Source organism: Balaenoptera physalus, assembly GCF_965194825.1.
Source record: "Balaenoptera physalus genome assembly, chromosome: 13".
Taxonomy (NCBI): domain Eukaryota; kingdom Metazoa; phylum Chordata; class Mammalia; order Artiodactyla; family Balaenopteridae; genus Balaenoptera; species Balaenoptera physalus.
In genome coordinates, this window is record NC_138892.1 from 25,004,176 (window position 1) to 25,026,648 (window position 22,473).

The window sequence follows — 22,473 nt, forward strand, 5'->3', positions numbered from 1 at the left end:
TTGTCAATATTTTCCTTTCTTTGAAAATATTCTAGGGACTTCCCTGGTGGCGCAGTGGTTAAGAATCCGCCTGCCAATGCAGGGGACACAGGTTTGATCCCTGGTCTGGGAAGATCCCACATGCTGCGGAGCAACTAAGCCCATGTGCCATAACTACTGAGCCTGCGCTCTAGAGCCCACGAGCCACAACTACTGAGCCCACATGCTGCAACTACTGAAGCCTATGCACCTATGCTCCGCAACAAGAGAGAAACCACCACAAATGAGAAGCCCGCGCACCGCAACAAAGAGTAGCTCCCGCTTGCCACAACTAGAGAAAGCCTGCGTGCAGCAACAAAGACCCAACGCAGCCAAAAAAAAAAATATTCTAAAACCTCAAAGGGTAGCCAGGACATGGAAGCAACTTAAATGTCCATCAACAGAGGAATGGATAAAGAAGATGTGGTACATATATACAACGGAATATTAGTCAGCCATAAAGAAGAACAAAATAATGCCATTTGCTGCAACATGGATGGACCTAGAGATTGTCATACTGAGTGAAGTAAGTCAGACACAGAAAGACAAATATCATATGATATAGCTTATCTGTGAAACCTTTAAAAAAAAGGGGTACAAATGAACTTATTTACAAAACAGAAGTAGAGTCATGAATGTAGAAAACAAAATTATGGTCAACAGTGGATAAGGGGGGCAGGGATAAATTGGGAGATTGGGATTGACATATATACACTACTACGTATAAAATAGATAACTAATAAGAACTTGCTGTATAGCCTACTCAGTACTCCGTAATGGCCTATATGGGAAAAGAATCTAAAAAAAAAAGAGTGGATATATGTATATGTGTAACTGATTCACTTTGCTGTATACCTGAAACTAACACAACATAGTAAATCAACTATGCTCCAATAAAAATTTTTTAAAAATAAAATTTTAAATGGTAAATGGACTGTATTGCCCTTCACTTGACTGAATATTAGAAGAAATTTGGTCTCTGCTCCACATATTGCATTAGAACTATTACTGGGATGGAAATAAGAATCTATGAGCAAAGTATCTCAGAATATCAAATTCTAAATTCTATCCATGGAAATATCAGCCTTAACAAAGCAGTCTCCCAGGACTATTGGGCTACTTCCTCACTTGTCTCCTTATCTTCTTAAATACTCTGCTTCCTTATGCATCTTCCTTACTCCACCAGAGTTATCCTTCTAAAATGCAAATTGAGTTGTGTCACTCTTGTGCTTTAAACATTCAATGGCTCCCTATTGCCTATATAACAAAGTTCAAACCCTTTATAGGGCTTTTTTTTTTTTTAACATCTTTATTGGACTATAATTGCTGTACAATGGTGTGTGAGTTTCTGCTGTATAACAAAGGGAATCAGCTATACATATACATATATCCCCATATCTCCTCCCTCTTGCGTCTCCCTCCCACCCTCCCTATGCCACCCCTCTAGATGGTCACAAAGCACCGAGCTGATCTCCCTGTGCTATGCGGTTGCTTCCTTTATAGGGCATTTAAACACCCTTCACAACCTGGTCCCTGCCTTCCCCGACCCCACCCCCATTACTCTTGACCTTGCATAGTATACTTAAAGCTGGTCCAAAATACTTTCCATTCCACAAAACATCTTAACGGTCCAAATATGCATCTCTGCTCACTCTGTTCTCTCCTTCCCCATAAGACTGAGCTGAAACTCTACCTCCACTATTAGCAGTGGTACTTGGACAATTAAATTCCACGAGCCTCAGGTTCTTCATCTGCAAAATAGGTATACCAGTAACTGTTTTATAGGATTGTTTCCATTCATACATGCTGAGTGCTCAGAACACAGTAAACACATACTAAGTGTTAGCTTCGCTAATGACACTGAAGACAAAGAAGGAGGAAGGGGGAGCATGGGGAAGACGGAGGAACAGGAAGAGGAGAAGGGGGGGGGAAGAGCAGGGGAAGGAGAACTAGCTGTTGAAGAGGACTCTTCTAACGTCCGTAAAGAGAAATGACCTTTGCTTCAGTTCTGTCTCTCCTGTAATTGTGCTCTATGTATATACGTGTGCATCTATACACTGTGTATAATTTACATAGACTCTTACATTCACACATATATGTCACATCCAATTGCATTAATATGCTCCTGTGTGTGATTCCGAAACCTTACTCTGATCTCTTTGAAAATAAGAACAGTGCCTTTTTTGTTATTATATCCCCAGCACCTAGAGCAGTGCCAGGTACCTAGCAGATATTCTCAAGTGCTATTAAATGCATTCACTGAACAACCCTAAAGTCAGCAGAAACAACCAAGGGAGAGTTAACAAGTAGTCTAGATTCTCAAGAAAATAATGATAATAAATTTGGACAACAGAAGAAAGCTCCTCTTCCAATAACAAATTCAGCCTTCAATAACTGAGGAAATAATTAAGGAAAAATAAGTCTATAGTAGTCAGACCCAATGTGAAAAGGCAAATCATCAAAAAGGTCCAGGAGCTTCACATGTATAAAGCAAACCCATCAGACTGACAAAGCATTTAACAGTAAAAACAGATGAAACACTGGTAACATTCAGACCCTATTACCATCTTTGGAGCCCTCAAAGACAATGTGTATAACATGTGTGCAAGCAGCTCAGCGGACATCTAAAAGAAAAAAGAAGGCTGAAAAGCCAGAATTCTCCACCGTCTGGTCAATTTTGAGTCCAGAGGAAAGGGGGCTGTTGGAAGCAGAGCGGGGTTTGACACAGACTTGTAATATCCTTTGCTATCCACTGGGAGTGTAAGCTCATCCCACCAGAATGCAAGTTCACCTTAGGAAAGGGCCCTGTCTGTCTTGTTCACCACTGTATCCCCAGCCCCCAGAATTTTATCTGGCGTGTAGTAAACATGCAACAAATCTTTGCTGACTGACTGACTGACCTCCATTGAAAAGTTTCAGTTCATGACGCTAAACATGGACCTACTTCAGGTAATCACAGGATAAAAGGGCTGAAAATCTATCTAATTTCATCCTCTCCCCAACATCACCAGCACCACCGCCTGATGTCCCACACCTTCCCCGCCCATGACTTCCCACCTCCAGTAACAAGGAACATGCCACATGGCATAAGAAGACAATTCTAAACATGAACTTCTTTAATCTGAAATGCAATCCACCTTGATACACCTCCAGTGCATTCATCCTAGTTATGCCTTCTGGAACAGCACAAGACCACTCAAAACTCAACTTGCAAATCACCGCCTTCCACGAATCTGAAAGCACCTATGCAGCCTGCCCTCTCCCCCAGCTCTCTCTCCAGGATAAAGCTCCCCAAGCCCTTCTATACCTCCCAGGACTGCACTTCCCTTTCCCATCATGGCTGGTCTTCCGCGGCTTTGCTCCAGGTTGCCAAAGTCCCTTTAAAGTGTGTAACTAGACCACAGTGAAAGGAAACTCCCCCTCCCTGGTTCTAGACACTATATCTCTACTAAGTTGGCCTGGGGTCGCTTCATTGCTGTTTTCGTTGCTGCTGCCGTCATTGTTTGCTGATTTTGCCACACAACTGATATGGAATTAACAGTCATCAAAACTCTTGAGTTCCTCGTATCTGCTGCACAGAAATCTTATTGTGGATTTTTACATTCAGGTTGTTGTATTTTGGGGGAGGTGGAATTAAACCATGGATAAATTTCCCCCCTTTATATCCACGTCTTTCCAAAGCTCTCAGGATTCCTGGTATTAGAAATTTCACATTTCAAAGTAAAAATAGCATCAGTGAACAGCTGTTCACATGATATCTGGGTTTGGCCTCAGACTTAACATCAAAGACCCTAAATCACAGATTTTAGTGCCAGAAGGGACCTTAAAAGTAACCTAACCTGACTCCAAGAGACTAAACTGCTTGTAAGTGACAGAGCTGGGGCTGAAATTCAGGTCTCTGGATTCCCAAGTGGAGCAGGGTTCTTCCCACTACATAGGGAAACTATGACAAAAAGGAGAAAAGCCATCATTCCACTTAGGGCTCTGAGAAACCATCATTCAGGTTTTAAAGATGAAATGCCATTTCCAAAAAAAAACAAAAAACAAAAAACCCTCTTCATTTGTAGCGTTTTTTCTTGCCCCTGAAAGAAAGAATTCTTTCTATTAATAAAAAATTGATGATTTCAGCAGGACTACTGTCTTCATTTAAAAAAAAAAAAAAGCAACTTTGAAAAACCATATTATAGGAGCCTAGCAAAAGCATGGTTCGGGTGTCAAGTAGGAAAAACACACACACAATTAATCAGCTGAGCCACAGGATGGCACTGCAGCGTCATTTATATCAACTCATACCGTTTGAGGGTAAACACTGAGAAGTATTTCAAAGGCTGGACTTGAAGTTTATGTAACGGTATGTGGACTGATCTGACAACCACTGTTCAAGCCACACACTTTACCAAACTATTTCAGTTTTATAGTAAAGGGAAACAGAAACCAACATTTTCTTAGAATGAATAGATTCTACTGAATTCTTTAATGTTTGCTGAGTACTATACTACAGTTGTAAATGCCTCAGAAGAAACTACAGCTTTTACCATAAAGGAAAGCAAACTGTCTTATGTCTTTAGGGAGAGGCTTAGAGAGCTGCCCTCCCTCCATTCGCTAAGCTTATGCTGGTGACCTGCCTCAGCACAAAAGTGCTTCCCATTTGGGGAAAAGCCCTGGCCAGTCTTGGTCTTCAGGATGCCTTCAGTCATGTCAGAAAATATTTCAACATTATATCAGGAGCTCCCACACAACTCCTCCATGTGCAGAGATGAACCAAAATAGGGTGGGTCATGGGATATGCCAACAGACACGCCTTATTCTAATGGTGCTGAGAGGCAGTACAGGGTGGCATTGGCTCTGGCCTCCGCTACATCTCTAACTAAATGTGTGACCTTGAGCGAATTAACTTTCTAAGCCTCAGCTTCCTCGTCTATAAGATAAAGGTAATGATGGCACCTTCTCAAAGTGCTGGTGTGAGAATTAAATGAGATAATATGCGAAAGTGCTTAGAAGCATACCTTAGAGATGATAAGCATTCATTCAACAAAGGACAGTGATGGTGGTGGTGCCCACCTCATAAGACTATTATGGCATTACTGTGTACGCAAAGCCCTTCACACAGTACCTAACACAGAGTAGGGATTCAATAATAATAACAAATGGTAATCATAATTCCCGGCTCCTATAGGAATAGGACTTTAGATTGCTCTGGGGTGACACCAAGAAAAGCCTAAGGATTCCACATCGTTACTCCTTCTGTCTTTTGCTATAACAGACTTGAACTCTAAAGTAGCTACAGAATCAGGAGGATTCAGACGTGGCTGGACTGCCAAGGGCTTGTCCCCATTAAATGGACCCATCGAGTCCATTTATAGTCTCAGCTCAGGAATCAACTCATCAGCTGAGGGTTTGTAAATTTCAGGGTGAAAATTAATTTCCTTGAAACTTATTATACTGAACAAACTGAAAGAATTTCATCCTGATCTGAAAGTGCCAACTGTACAGCCACCCACCACCCCCAAATTCTTGCATTCCTCACTCCCCCAACTCCCATCCCACAAGCTTGGGACATAGAACGATCCTCCTTCAGGCCTTCCTTATTTTGTCAGAGAGAAACTCAAGTTATATGAGGGGGAGAGAAGATGTCTTACAAAGGGTATAAATCAGAAATTATTCTAAGATGACTATCATGTTAAATTAAAATTCTCTCAGCATTAACAAGTACAAACATTAACAGTTAAATGTTGGCACAGACATCTCTGCCCTTCAAAGTTTTGCCAGACAAATGCTATAAGCAGACCAAACTGTGATGGCTCCATGGAGCAGTATTTATTGCTACAGCAAGTGCAACAGGAGATTGCAAATTCTTTTTAGGAAGTCATCTGGAACTGGATAGAGAATCATTGGAATAGTCTGTAGGCCAAATTTACATTATACACGGGACAGTCTCCCCTCATTTTAATTCACACTCAAAAAGCTGGCATAGAGTTTGTTCAAGTCACTGTCAGTAATAGAGCTTTTAAATGCAAGGAACAAAACAGAGAGAGAACACTCAATTAATGTTATCCATTAAGCATGCAAATATCTTTGCTTCTATCTATTTTTTAGCATTGTCAACTTTTAAGATACTTGGCTGTGTTTTCAGGAAATAAGGAAAAAATATCTGTCCCGAGCGTTAGAATATTCAGAGCAAGGTTTTGCATGCAATAGAGAAGCTAAAGTAGTAGTGTTGCAGATGCCAGAAAGAACTCAAGCATGGTCTCAAGGAGAGCATATTTTCCCTTCTTGGCCTACATTCCAATGACTAGACAGTGAACGCAGGGAATAAATATGTCTCCTGCAGACAGAAGTGCTACCAACATGGTAAGGAAGTCAACAGAAGTGTCAGCCACTTCCTCAAGCTAAAACTAAGCAGTGAGTACTGGTCAGTGAGAATCTTACTGTAAGACAAAGTCAGCTCATAACTGGGACAGAGTTTAGGAGTTTGTTCGCCCAACTAGTATCTGGACCATAAGTACAGTCCAGCTCTTCAAGCAAAATGCAGTCCAAGCTCCATAACAAGACATAGACAGGCTAACCATAGTTTATCATCCAAACCAGCACATTTTTAAAAGTGAAAGTAGGCACTACTAATAATTACTCCAGGACAACAGGCATAAAACAGGACTGTCTTGGGCAAGCTAGAATGGATGGCCACCCTACCTAGAGATATAGTTATCAGATGGATGTTCAGTAACATATTGACAAATTATGACTAATTTGAGAGACTGAAGGACACTGAAGAAATACCTATCAATTTTAGAAATTCTTTCCTCTCATTAATACTTTATTGTCTACATTTTTACATGATCACATTAAAGGAAAACTAAAAACAGTAAACCTATGTAAATTCACTAAATTTTGTTATATAATTCACAAATTTTCTTTGTTTAGCATGCAATGCTAACAAAAGTCTTAAGAAAGCCAGGAATTACAGGGGAAGATATTTTGTCAGTAAATTCCATACCTTAGAAGAGTGACCTATGATCATCAGTTTTCTGCAAATGGTGTAAATGTAAATGGTACCTAGATGGAGAAAAAGATTAACATGTTTTACAGTCAAATGATGAAATTTTACATTCCAATTTCTGCAGTTTAAGTTGGTAGTTCCCAAAACAAGTGATTTTCTCATGAGAAAATCTGATAATGGCCAGAGAGTTATAATTATTATAAACTTTTTTGTAACTTGTAGCCAAATTATTGAAAGAACTAATATGACCATATTTTAAGTATGTTGACACAGGAATCTTTTAGTCTCATTTTAAAGGCAGTTTAAGTTTTGAAATATATTGAACAAAAGAGTATTTTAGTAGCATAATTTATGTACTTTGTGGTTTTATTAATTCATATAAAATGTTATGGGTTCCCATGGTTTCCTCACAGTTGAAAAACTGAAGATTTATCTCCAAATAAGACTAGAATACACATTTAATCAGATGGCACACAATACGCAAAAAGGAAACTCATAATTTAAAACTCATAATGCATAATAGGTTGTATTATATTCATTCACTGTCTCATATAATATGTATCCCATTATTAAGGTACATCCCATAAGCACTCTAATGAAAAACGCCATTTCCAACTCCTATTTAAGATCATTCAAGTATGATTTTTTTTTAAATCAAGCCATTAATTAAATGAGGATAGAAGACTCATTTGGTGGCAGCATTTGGAGGACGAGTGGGGAATGACATCACCATATATCCTTCTGTATACAAAGGACATTATCGGGCTATAAACATAACCCAAAAGACAGTATAATACCATGCTTTAAAAAGGCGTGTAATTATAATGACAAGCAACCTAAATATTTTCTATAAAATATCTGATCTAAAATTCATAACCACCAAAATTCAACAATTCCAAATCCTATGTTCACGTTTAAACTTTAAAAGCTTCTGAGAAAACAGCATCTGCTCCAAAACACACATCCCTTGATTAAAATACATCTGCAAGCATAATAAACATTACACAAATCAGTGACCAAAAAGTATTGAATAGAATCTTAAACACTTAAAGTACCAGAAAGTTCACAGAGAATACAAGTCCCCCACAGTCTTAGTGTGCCTGCTCCCATGACAGAGAGTTGTTTATCTCATGTAAGATCCACTGGGGGAAAAAACCACTCAGCTAGTAAGAGCTCAAGCTCCGCATTCTCATCTCGACTTGGCTTTGTTGACCCGACTGTATAACTGGTTTTAGGGGGAAAAAAAAAAAAGTCACCAAGTAAGGATATGCATAGGAAACACATGACTCTCCACAAAACACGTGATTCAGGTGTAAGCCAGAAGCCCAGACAAACATTCAGCAATGGGAGCTGCAGGATTTCAGAAAGCCCCGGGAGACCGCCCTCAAGAATAACAAGGGCCCTCTGTGTTTCAAAGATGTGCCTTTAACCTTTGCAGCCCTAGTGCATCCTGACTATAACTGAATCCTCCTCTGATGGTTCAGGATCTTGGCATGGCTCACAGATTCCACGGCAGGAGCCCGACGGAGAGAGTACAGGGTACAAAACGGAGCACAGACTAAATCTTTACGTTCTCAGGCTATCTTTGGAAGTTTGTTTAATTTTTAACCAAATCCCTAATACGGAGTTTACTGCCTTGTCATGTGACTCTTTTTCATCTAAGATAGCCACCACCAAAATAATCTTGACTATTTGAGGGTTCAAATGAGTTGGGTTCAGGTTAGTTGAGATGTCAGATGTTATCCAACGTTCATTTACCCAGTTAGATTTTGTGAAAGAACCAAGATTGGTTAAATATCTTAAAAACAAGGGTGTGTGTGTATAATAGTCAATTAAAAGAGGATTAACGTCTAACTGGAAAGGTCAAATGTATTTTGAGAAATTGACTGCAGGTCAATTTATTTTTTCATGACTTAAATTCCAAAGTTTTAAAACTACAAACTGTTTACACTTGTTAATCTACCAGTTGGAATGCCCTTCCCCCAAACACCCAGATGGCTCAGTCAAGTGTTTACTCAAACGGCATCTCATCTCAGGTGAGGCCTACCCTGGCCATTCCACTTAAAACTGCAGCCCGGGACTTCCCTGGTGGCGCAGTGGTTAAGAATCCGCCTGCCAATGCAGGGGACACGGGTTCGAGCCCTGGTCTGGGAAGATCCTACATGCTGCGGAGGAGCTAAGCCTGTGCACCACAACTACTGAGCCTGCGCTCTAGAGCCCGTGAGCCGCAACTACTGAGCCCGCGTGCCACAACTACTGAAGCCCATGTGCCTAGAGTCCGTGCTCCACGACAAGAGAAGCCACCGCAATGAGAAGCCCGCGCACCACCACAAAGAGTAGCCCCCGCTCGTCGCAACTAGAGAAAGCCTGCGCAGCAACGAAGACCCAATGCAGCCAAAAAAATAAAAATAAAATAAATAAATAAATACATCTTTAAAAAAAAATAAAATAAAATTGCAGCCCAGCCAGTGCTCTCCCTAACCCCTTTCTCGGCTTTATTTTCCTCCATAGCACTCATCACCATCTGATACATCATTTAGTTTTGATTTGTTTATCACCTCCCTGAAGTATTATGTAAGCATGAGAACAGGGATTTTGTCTGTCGTCCACTCCTGTATCTCTAGCATCTAGAACAATGCCTGGCACTTAATAAGTTTGAGATGAATTAACTAAAACAGGAACAGCAGTTAATGACACTAAGTATATGTACCTCCCACAATCCAGGAACCTCACTCCTGGGCATAAGTCCCAGAAAACTCTCACACAGGTCTATAAAAGGACAGAGGCGAGGATATTCACTGCAGAATTATTTGTGCAGTTAGAGAGGCAGGGCAAACCAGGTGGCCATCCCTACGGGTGTATAGGTATGGGCCAAACACAATTCAGCAGGCAGAGTTAACAAACTAGGTTTACATATAGCAACACGGCTAGATTCTAAAACCATAGTGCTGAGCTGAAAAATATTTAGGAAACAGGATAAAATCTAGAACACGATGTCATATGTATAAGGAAAAAGCACGCACCAGAAAAAGGATGTAGAAGATACAGAAATCGTTCAATCTTTTTTTTTTAAGAATATTGGGGGGCAGGCTTCCCTGGTGGCGCAGTGGTTGAGAGTCTGCCTGCCAATGCAGGGGACACGGGTTCGAGCCCTGGTCCGGGAGGATCCCACATGCCGCGGAGCGATTGGGCCCCTGGGCCACAGCTGCTGAGCCTGCGCGTTTGGAGCTTGTGCTCCGCAACAAGAGAGGCCGCGATAGTGAGGGGCCCGCTCGCCGCGACGGGGAGTGGCCCCCGCTCGCCGCAACTAGAGAGGGCCCTCGCGCAGAAATGAAGACCCAACACAGCCAAAAATAAATAAATAAATAAATATAAGAATGAATGGTAAATTTGAAAAAAAAAAAAAAAAGAATATTGGGGGGTTTTGTGTGTGATCTGAAAAGGGTTTCAGACAGGGAGTCATGCTGCATCATTTCCACCTTTCAAGCAAAGCCTGACTGAAGGGCCCAACCCTCAGGCCTCTCACTCCTTCTTGAGTACAGAAGCTCTGCTCCTGCTCAATCCCTGCCAAGATGTGTGAGCAATTCAGGTGGAGAGATGGCCATGGCAACTCTGAGGATGAGGAGGCACAAAAGCTTAACAATCACTGCACTGAAAAATGTCTTCCAGAGTCAGCCTCATCTCTGGTAGCAAATGTAAGGTCTAATTACAATCAAAATGTCAAAAAAATTATTTGGGGAGAGCAAGGAAGGAAAAGGCTAGGAAATGTACTGTCAGTTGCCATGGATGAGAGAAAATCCAATATGTTTTCTTCCAAGTTATTTTGCCCTGGTCTTAGGCACACAGAACACACTGTTATTATTTTTCTTTTAGGAATATGTTATCCAGAAAACAATACCGTAGGCGACTCATCAGGCGACTCATCGTAACTTCAAATTGTAACTTTAAAGAGAATTTTAGTTGAATTTAAATTGTAAGTCTTAAAAGGAAAAAACAAATGCTACATTTTGATAGATAAGATTCATTTCATGAGACATATATAATGCGTACACGTGTATATATGTGTATCTGTACAATGCATATATATGTATGCAAATACACTATACACATACATACATGCACGTTCTCAGAGCTCCTCACTCAAAAACAAGTAGGAGGAGAAGGTTGATGCATAGGAAGCCCTGGTCATTGGCCAAAGTATTCGCAGAGAGGACCAATAAATGGATGATGCTTAGAAACAATCCAACCTGTCCTCCGATCCTTCCCCATTTATATTTACTTACTAACTGTGGTCCCTATTTTGTATATACGTGAAACTGATTATCTCCACAGCCTCTGACCCTCCCTTGAGCAGAAAACCCACAGACGTGCTGTATAAGTCCCTGCTCATAAGGACAAACTGAAATGTAATAAAAATGTAAAAAAGCCCACAAGTATCCTATTAGGAAATAACATCTTCATTGGCGTATAATTGCTTTACAATGGTGTGTTAGTTTCTGCTTTATAACAAAGTGAATCAGTTATACGTATACATATGTTCCCATATCTCTTCCCTCTTGCATCTCCCTCCCTCCCACCCTGCCTATCCCACCCCTCTAGGTGGTCACAGAGCACCGAGCTGATCTCCCTGTGCTATGCGGCTGCTTCCCACTAGCTATCTATTTTACGTTTGGTAGTGTATATATGTCCATGCCACTCTCTCACTTTGTCCCAGCTTACCCTTCCCCCTCCCCGTATCCTCAAGTCCATTCTCTAGTAGGTCTGCATCTTTATTCCCATCTTGCCCCTAGGAGGAAATGAACATGTTTTAAATCACAAGGTAATCAAGTCACCGTCAAACTTAGTATTTAAATACCTTTCTGAAAGACACAGTGAAAAATAAAAGACACTGACATATACCATTGAATATAATCCAGCAAAGCTGCTCCTGTGACAAAGCCACCTGCATGATGAGCCTTAAGGAGGACAAGATATGCAGACACTGGGCCACAGATTCTTTATTCTGCAGGTTCATGTCACTGTCACAGACCAGATGGTAGTTGCAAATACTTCTGCCACTTAAAGCATGAAACTGAAACACATGAGGAAAAGAAAAAGAATATAAATAACGTTTATGCAACTTAGGAAAGCACTTCTTAAAATGTACAAAACTGAAATGGAAACGATTCTTCTTAATTGATTCAATAAATTAGTAGAGGTCAGTAGACTGAATGTTTGTGTCCTCCCAAAATTTATATGTTGCAACCTCGCTGTCTGCCATATGGGGACACAGGGGGAAGCAGGCCCTCACCAGACACTGAATTTTCCAGCACCCTGATCCTGCATTTCCCAGTCTCCAGAACTGTGAGCAATGAAGGTTGTTTAAGCCATCCAACCTCTGGATTTTTGTTACAGCAGCCTTATTGGACTAACATATGGAAAGAAACATGGTAAAATAGGTTTCTTCAAAGCATTCATTTAGTTAAGATCACCTTTCCTTAGTCAAAAGAATTTTCAAAAGCAAAAAAAAAAGTACAAAATCCTACTTCCAAGAATATAGAATTGAATCAATTTTTGTAAAGCCCCACAATGGCATGTTAACATATTAATTCTGATGTACTTATTACCATTTACACAATTCTTTCAGCAAATGTTTGTTGACCACCTCTGTTTGCCACACTCTAAGCAACAGGGAGTCAAAGATGAGGAAGACAGGCTCTTGACAGAGGGAAAAGCATTCCAGGCACACACAGTGTTAGGAATGCTTGAGGTGCTTGCTGTGGTCACTGATTTGAAAGTCTTTTTTGAAGTTGGATGAGAAGGTTTAAGATAAATTAGGCTGTAGAGGTGATCCACGGTCAGAACATGGAGAGCTTCCACACCACTGCAAGGAATATGGACTACGGCTAAAGGGCAAATCCAAAGGGCAATGGAGTACAATTATTTGATTTACACTTTAGAAATTAATTCTGACAAAAGTGTGAAAGATGCAAAGCAGACGGAGGACAAAGCTACATGCAGGAGCTAGGAGAGATCAAAGACCTCTGAGGCTGTCCTGAGAAAAAAGAGCCCTGAAATGGAGTTCTGCAACGGGGGATAAAAAGAATGGGAAGATTTAAGCCTTGCCTGAGGCAATGGGGTTTAGTGACCAATCAGAAGTGGGAGGTAAGAGTCCTCTCCCTGGGATCTGACCTCCGAAGCCCCCACCCACCCTGCTGGGTGAGCAGACAAGCCTCTCAGCCTGCTGTGTGCTCAGGGTCTTGGTGCTCGGGCCAGGTGTCAGGCCTGAGCCTCTGAGGCGGGAGAACCAAGTTCAGGACATTGGTCCACCAGAGACCTCCCAGCCTCACGTAATAACAAACGGTGTGAAAGCTCTCTCAGAGATCTCTGTCTCAACGCTAAGATGCAGCTCCACGCAACAACCAGCAAGCTCCAGTGCTGGACACCTCATGGCAAACAACTAGCAAGACAGGAACACAACCCCACCCATTAGGAGAGGCTGCCTAAAATCATAATAAGTTCACAGACACCCCAAAACACACCACCAGACGTGGACGTGCCCACCAGAAAGACAAGATCCAACCTCATCCACCAGAATACAGGCACCAGTCCCCTCCACCAGGAAGCCTACACAACCCACTGAACCAACCTTACCCACTGGGGGCAGACACCAAAAACAACGGGAACTACAAACCTGCAGCCTGAGAAAAGGAGACCCCAAACACAGTAAGTTAAGCAAAACGAGAAGACAGAGAAATACCCAGCAGATGAAGGAGCAAGGTAAAAACCCACCAGACCAAACAAATGAAGAGGAAATAGGCAGCCTACCTGAAAAAGAATTCAGAGTAATGACAGTAAAGATGATCCAAAATCTTGCAAACAGAATGGAGAAAATACAAGAAATGTTTAACAAGGACCCAGAAGAACTAAAGAGCAAACAAACAATGATGAACAACACAATAAATGAAATTAAAAATTCTCTAGAAGGAATCAATAGCATAACAACTGAGGCAGAAGAACGGATAAGTGATCTGGAAGATAAAATAGTGGAAATAACTACCACAGACCAGAAAAAAGAAAAAAGAATGAAAAGAATTGAGAACAGGCTCAGAGACCTCTGTGACAACATTAAACTCACCAACATTTGAATTATACAGGTCCCAGAAAAAGAAGAGAAAAAGAAAGGGACTGAGAAAATATTTGAAGAGATTACAGTTGAAAACTTCCCTAATATGGGAAAGGAAATAGTCAAACAAGTCCAGGAAGCACAGAGAGTGCCATACAGGATAAATCCAAGGAGAAACACACCAAGACACATATTAATCAAACTATCAAAAATTAAATACAAAGAAAAAATATTAAAAGCAGCAAGGGAAAAGCAACAAATAACATACAAGAGAATCCCCATAAGGTTAACAGCTGATCTTTCAGCAGAAACTCTGCAAACCAGAAGGGAGTGGCAGGACATATTTAAAGTGATGAAAGGGAAAAACCTACAACCAAGATTACTCTATCCAGCAAGGATCTCACTCAGATTTGACAGAGAAATTAAAACCTTTACAGACAAGCAAAAGCTAAGAGAATTCAGCAGCACCAAACCAGCTTTACAACAAATGCTAAAGGAACTTCTCTAGGCAGGAAACACAAGAGAAGGAAAAGACCTACAAAAAGAAACCCAAAACAATTACGAAAATGGTAACAGGAACATACATATCGATAATTACCTTAAATGTAAATGGATTAAATGCTCCAACCAAAAGATATAGACTGGCTGAATGGATACAAAAACAAGACCCGTATATATGCTGTCTACAAGAGACCCACTTCAGACCTAGGGACACATACAGACTGAAAGTGAGGGGATGGAAAAAGATATTCCATGCAAATGCAAATCAAAAGAAAGCTGGAGTAACAATTCTCATATCAGACAAAATAGACCTTAAAATAAAGACTATTACAAGAGACAAAGAAGGACACTACATAATGATCAAGGGATCAATCCAAGAAGAAGATATAACAATTGTAAATATTTATGCACCCAACATAGGAGCACCTCAATACATAAGGCAAATGCTAACAGCCATTAAAGGGGATATCAACAGTAACTCAATCATAGTAGGGGACTTTAACACCCCACGTTCACCAATGGACAGATCATCCAAAATGAAAATAAATAAGGAAACACAAGCTTTAAATGATACATTAAACAGGATGGACTTAATTGATATTTATAGGACATTCCACCCAAAAACAACAGAATACACTTTCTTCTCAAGTGCTTATGGAACATTCTTCAGGATACATCATATCTTGGGTCACAAATCGAGCCTTGGTAAATTTAAGAAAATGGAAATCGTATCAAGTATCTTTTCCGACCACAACGCTATGACACTAGATATCAATTACAGGAAAAAAATCTGTAAAAAATACAAACTCATGGAGGCTAAACAATACACTAAATAACCAAGAGATCACTGAATAAATCAAAGAGGAAATCAAAAAATACCTAGAAACAAATGACAATGAAAACACGACGACCCAAAACCTATGGGATGCAGCAAAAGCAGTTCTAAGAGGGAAGTTTATAGCAATACAATCCTACCTCAAGAAACAAGAAACATCTCACATAAACAACCTAACCTTACACCTAAAGCAATTAGAGAAAGAAGAACATAAAACCCCAAAGTTAACAGAAGAAAAGAAATCATAAAGATCAGATCAGAAATAAATGAAAAAGAAATGAAGGAAACAATAGCAAAGATCAATAAAACTAAAAGCTGGTTCTTTGAGAAGATAAACAAAATTGATGAACCATTAGCCAGACTCATCAAGATAAAAAGGAAAAAGACTCAAATCAACAGAATTAGAAATGAAAAAGGAGAGGTAACAACTGACACTGCAGAAATACAAAGGATTATGAGATTATTACAAGCAACTATATGCCAATAAAATGGACAACTTGGAAGAAATGGACAAATTCTTAGAAAAGCACAACCTCCCGAGACTGAACCATAGAAAATATAAACAGACCAATCACAAGCACTGAAATTGAAACTGTGATTAAAAATCTTCCAACAGGACTTCCCTGGTGGCGCAGTGGTTGAGAATCTGCCTGCCAATGCAGGGGACACGAGTTAGAGCCCTGGTCCGGGAAGATCCCACATGCCGCGGAGCAACTAAGCCCGCGAGCCACAACTACTGAGCCCGCGTGCTGCAACTACTGAAGCCAGCATCCTAGAGTCCATGCTCCGCAACAAGAGAAGCCACCACAGTGAGAAGCCCTCACACCACAACAAAGAGTAGCCCCCACTCACCGCAATTAGAGAAAGCCCGTGGGCAGAAATGAAGACCCAACACAGCCAAAAATAAATAAATAAAACAAATAAATTTATTTAAAAAAAAAAAAATCTTCCAACAAACAAAAGCCCAGAACCAGATAGATTCACAGACAAATTCTATCAAACATTTAGAGAAGAGCTAACACCTATCCTTCTCAAACTCTTCCAAAATATTGCAGAGGGAGGAACACTCCCAAACTCATTCTACGAGGCCACCATCATCCTGATACCAAAACCAGACAAAGATGTCACAAAAAAAGAAAACTACAGGCCAATATCACTGATGAACATAGATGCAAAAATTCTCAACAAAACACTAGCAAACAGAATCCAACAGCACATTAAAAGGATCATAGAGCATGATCAAGTGGGGTTTATCCCAGGAATGCAAGGATTCTTCAATATACGCAAATCAATGAATGTGATACACCATATTAACAAATTGAAGGAGAAAAACCATACAATCATCTCAATAGATGCAGAAAAAGCTTTTGACAAAATTCAACACCCATTTATGATAAAAACCCTCCAGAAAGTAGGCATAGATGGAACTTACCTCAACATAATAAAGGCCATATATGACAAACCCACAGACAACATCGTTCTCAATGGTGAAAAACTGAAACCATTTCCACTAAGATCAGGAACAAGAGAAGGTTGCCCACTCTCACCACTATTATTCAACACAGTTTTGGAAGTTTTAGCCACAGCAATCAGAGAAGAAAAAGAAATAAAAAGAAGCCAAATCAGAAAGGAAGAAGTATAGCTGTCACTGTTTGCAAATAACATGACACTATACATAGAGAATCCCAAAGATGCTACCAGAAAACTACTAGAGCTAATCAACGAATTTGGTAAAGTAGCAGGACATAAAATTAATGCACAGAATTCTCTTGCGTTCCTATACACTAATGATGAAAAATTTGAAAGAGAAATTAAGGAAACACTCCCATTTACTGTTGCAACAAAAAGAACAAAATACCTAGGAATAAACCTACCTAAGGAGACAAAAGACCTGTATGCAGAAAACTATAAGACACTGATGAAAGAAATTAAAACTGATACAAACAGATGGAGAGATATACCATGCTCTTGGATTGGAAGAATCAACACTGTGAAAATGACTATACTACCCAAAGCCATCTACAGATTCAGTGCAATCCCTATCAAACTACCAATGGCATTTTTCACAGAATTAGAACAAAAAATTTCACAATTTGTATGGAAACATAAAAGACCCTGAGCAGCCAAAGCAATCTTGAGAAAGCAAAACAGAGCTGGAGGAATCAGGCTCCCTGACTTCAGACTGTACTACAAAGCTACAGTAATCAAGACAGTATGGTACTGGCACAAAAACAGAAATATAGATCAATGGAACAGGATAGAAAGCCCAAAGATAAACCCACACACATACGGTCACCTTATCTTTGATAAAGGAGGCAAGAATATACAATGGAGAAAGAAAAGACAGCCTCTTCAATAAGTGGTGCTGGGAAAACTGGACAGCTACATGCAAAAGAATGAAATTGGAACACTCCCTAACACCATACACGAAAATAAGCTCAAAATGGATTAAAGACCTAAATGTGAGGCCAGACACCATAAAACTCTTCGAGGAAAACATAGGCAGAACACTCTATGACATACATCAAAGCAAGATCCTTTTTGACCCACCTCCTAGAGGAATGGAAATAAAAACAAAAATAAACAAATGGGACCTAATGAAACTTCAAAGCTTTTGCACAGCAAAGGAAACCATAAACAAGATGAAAAGCCAACCCTCAGAATGCGAGAAAAGATTTGCAAACAAAGCAACAGACAAAGGATTAATCTCCAAAATATACAGGCAGCTCATGCAGCTCAATATCAAAGAAACAAACAACCCAATCCAAAAATGGGCAGAAGACCTAAATAGACATTTCCCCAAAGAAGATATGCAGATTGCCAACAAACACATGAGAGGATGCTCAACATCATTAATCATTAGAGAAATGCAAATCAGAACTACAATGAGATATCACCTCACACCGGTCAGAATGGCCATCATCAAAAAATCTACAAACAATAAATGCTGGAGAGGGTGTGGAGAAAAGGGAACCCTCTTGTACTGTTGGTGGGAATGTAAATTGATACAGCCACTATGGAGAACAGTATGGAGGTTCTTTAAAAAACTAAAAATAGAACTACCATATGACCCAGCAATCCCACTACTGGGCATATACCCTGTGAAAACCATAATTCAAAAAGAGTCATGTACCACAATGTTCATTGCAGCTCTATTTACAATAGCCAGGACATGGAAGCAACCTAAGTGTCCATCCACAGATGAATGGATAAAGAAGAAGTGGTACATATATACGATGGAATATTACTCAGCCATAAAAAGAAACGAAATTATTTGTAGTGAGGTGGATGGACCTAGAGACTGTCATACAGAGTGAAGTAAGTCAGAAAGAGAAAAACAAATACCGTATGCTAACACATATATATGGAATCTAAAAAAGAAAAAATTGTTCTGAAGAACCTAGGGGCAGGATAGGAATAAAGACGCAGATGTAGAGAATGGACTTGAGGACATAGAAGGGGGAAGGGTAAGCTGGGATGAAGTGAAAGAGTGGCAGTGACATATATACACTACCAACCATGAAATAGATAGCTAGTGGGAAGCAGCCACATAGCACAGGGAGATCAGCTTGGTGCTTTGTGTCCACCTAGAGGGGTGGGATAGGGAGGGTGAGGGAGATGCAAGAGGGAGGAGATATGGGGATATATGTTTATGTATAGCTGATGCACTTTGTTATAGAGTAGAAACTAACACACCATTGTAAAGCAATTATACTCTAATAAAGATGTTAAAAAAGAAGTGGGAGGTAAGAGAGCGGAAGAGGTCTGCAACGGTTTCCTACTTGGGTTAGTGGCTGGAGCCAATTATGGAAGAAAAAAAGATGAGTTCAGTTTTGGACACGTCGAGTGTGAGATCTTTATGATGTTAACTGGATAGATGGGGAGTTCAGAAGAGAGATTCTGGCTACAGAATCATCAGTATTACTGGGAGTGGAGAGCCTTCGTAACACAAGTGAGCCTTACTCTACCAGGCGGACTTCCTGCTTGGATGCATGTAAACTATTTTTAGCCACCATGTAGTTGGTTTCACAGCTGGGGAGGCTGAGTGGAAATGGAAGCAGAATAATTCAACAGTGTAAGAGAGAGATATGGAAGCCTGGACCAGGGTGATATAGGAGGGGCCTTAAAAATTCAAACTTTTCATTCAGCACTCTTCCCAAGGGGGCACTGGGATATTACGGTTTATAAGAAATATGTATTTGGTCATTCAGTTGGCCAAAATATATTTCTCATATGTATCTGGTCTTCATCCACAGTTCCTAGCTCTCCCAAAACCCTCGGAATTTCCTAAGTGTTAAGAGTGACAAAGATATGTTCTGCTATGTTCATGAGGTACTTTTGGAAAGTGCCTAAGGATGGAGGTTAGTTGCCTGTGGAGCCAACCATGTGATTAGGGGTTTAGCGCTTTCAGTCCCAGCCCCTGACCTCCAGGGAAGGGGGGAGGGGCTGGAAGTTGAATCTATCACCAATGGCCAACGATTCAATCAATCATGACTCTGCTATGAATCCTCCATAAAAACCCCAAAGGATGGGGTTTGGGAAGCTTCCAGGGTGATGAACACGTGGAGGTGCTGGGAGAGTGGTGTGTCTGCAGAGGCCATGGAAGCCCCGCACCCTTTCCCCACGCCTTGCTCTATGTATCTCTTCCCTCTGGCTGTTGCTGAGTTACATTATATCCTTTTATAATAAACCGTAATCTAGTAAGTAAAATGTTTCCACGAGTTCTGTGAACCACTGCAGCAAATTATCGGGGCCCAAGGAGGGGGTCGCAGGGACCTCTGATTTATAGCCAGGCAGTCAGAAGTACAGGTAATGACCTGAGCTTGCAACTGGCATCTGAAGTGGGAGGGGGTGGGGTGCAGCCGGGAGTGGTTTTGTAACACTGAACCCTTAACCTGTGGGATCTGACACTGTCTCTGGGTAGATAGTCAGAATAGAGTTGAACTGTAGGACATTCACCTGGTGTCCCAAGAATTATTTGTTGGTATCAGGATCCCCACTGGTTCCCACCATACAATTTAAGCACCCACTCACATTGCCCAGTATTCTCATTCATGCACCTATGTTACAGGCAAACTGAATGTGCCTTCAAACATGCTTGAGCTTTTCTGCTTATTAAACCACATGTTGTTTCCAAGGCCTAGAATAATCATTAAATTTGGAATGACATAGCCTTGCAGTCAGACTGATTAGGGTTCAAACACCAGCTCTGCCCACTGCTTTAAGGGGGCTGGGTTTCTCACTCTCCAATAAGCCTCAGTTTCTTCATCTGTAAAAGAGGCATAATAGTACCCGTCTCTTAGGACTGCAATAAGGCTGCAAGATAACAATTCATATAATGCATTTAGAATACTACCTAGCACATGGTAACTGCTCTACCAGTGACTCATTGGTAGCAATTAACATAATAATACTGGTATACTAGAAAAAAGCATAAAATTTCTTTTGTATCAAAAGATCTGTTTCCTCTCCAGAGCCACTACTTATTATACTGTGTGATTAGCTTTCTTTTTCTCTCTTGTACAATAGGGATAATAACAGTATCTAACTCATAGAGTTATTGTGAGGATCCAATGTTTTCTAAAGTACTTTGTAGACTAAAAGCATTCTACCAATACTAGTTATAATAATAATAATAAATACTGTCTCCTGGATGAATAAGTGATTATAGTGACACAATCTCCAAAGCATCTTTACAAAATTTAATAAGTGCACTTTCTCATCCAGCACAGAAAATATTTATTAAGTAACTTACAGCACACAAGTAAATACCATGCTAAACAAATGAAAGACATTTAGGAGCTGTCAAGTAAAGGACAGACTATTGCATAATCATAAATGGTAGCTATTTTAGTTACTGCTTTCATCTTACCGTATGCACAGCACTTTTGTCTTCAAAGCCTTTTGGAAAAAAGACACTTTTGAATTGGTTCACGTCTGCTTTATTCTCGTCAAAGTTGATGCTGAACTGCTGAAGATATCTCCCATAGCACTGTAAAAGGGCCAATTTATATTCCTGAAATAAAAAGAGGACTTGATGAAGTTTTCAAAATATCATTTTGCTTATCATTATTAAAATTAGGTAATATTCATATTATTATTAATAGTGTCAATGTTGATTATTACTATTACTGCTATTACTATCACCATGACACCATTATCACTACTATTTCCAAACACAAACTTAACAGACATTGTACTTGGCAATGCATGTGCATTATTTCATTTAATTCTCCTCACAACAAGCCAATTGTGAGATGAGACCATCATGACCTCAAAGATGGGAATATTCACCAGGGCATTGTGTGTGGTAATAACCTGGATATACTCAAAAACCAAAGGTTTAACCTCAACAGATCATGGTAACCCACAAACTCAGTGAGAGAGGTAGAGGAGTTGCATAACTAGCCCTGCTTCTCTGATACCTCCTAAGCTCCAAAAAAGAAAGAAAGAGTAGGAAAGGGAGGGACAAAAGGGGGAAGGAGGGAGAAAAGAAGGGAGGGAGAAAAAAGAAAAAAGGAAGGAAGGAAAGAAAGAAGGGAGAAGAGAAAAATGCAGGGGATGAGCTGGCTGATCTGTCGACAGTCTCTGAAGTTGTATCAGGACGAATCAAAAAAGTCTGCGCCGCTATGATTCTTGTTAGTTCTAATTCATGCTTATGTTCCAATTACAAAGTCAGATGCCTCATTTCTGAAGCCCACGGGGCACAGTTGACCTGGAGAGTTTCAGGGCGGTGGATGTGAGCAGGGTTTTACATATGACTCAGCTGCAACCCTTTCTCTGCTTCCTCCCCTGCAACTGTGTTTCCAGGAAAAGCAGCTGCCCTGGGTGTGAACTGCCTATTGGGTGACCTCACCCCTCAGGAGGCACCACAGTCAAACGCTGTTTTGTTTCTATTTCTATTGACTTGTTACTTGCTCACTAATTAATTCTGAATCTTTTCGCTCTAACTTGATTCACATAATGAATTCAAATCTAGGTTCAAAACAAGAGTGGTCCAACAAGATGAGTTCTACT

The 22,473-nt window shown here is 40.3% G+C and overlaps 1 protein-coding gene across 1 annotated transcript in view; it reads right to left on the reverse strand.

The window, feature by feature from the left end:
- Positions 1–22,473, reverse strand: part of CFAP54 (cilia and flagella associated protein 54) — a 311,690-nt gene that overhangs the window by 268,277 nt on the left and 20,940 nt on the right. Inside the window, 3 exon segments of the mRNA XM_082419565.1 lie at positions 7,013–7,071; positions 11,915–12,086; positions 21,329–21,472. Of these exon segments, the coding sequence (XP_082275691.1) occupies positions 7,013–7,071; positions 11,915–12,086; positions 21,329–21,472 (375 nt within the window).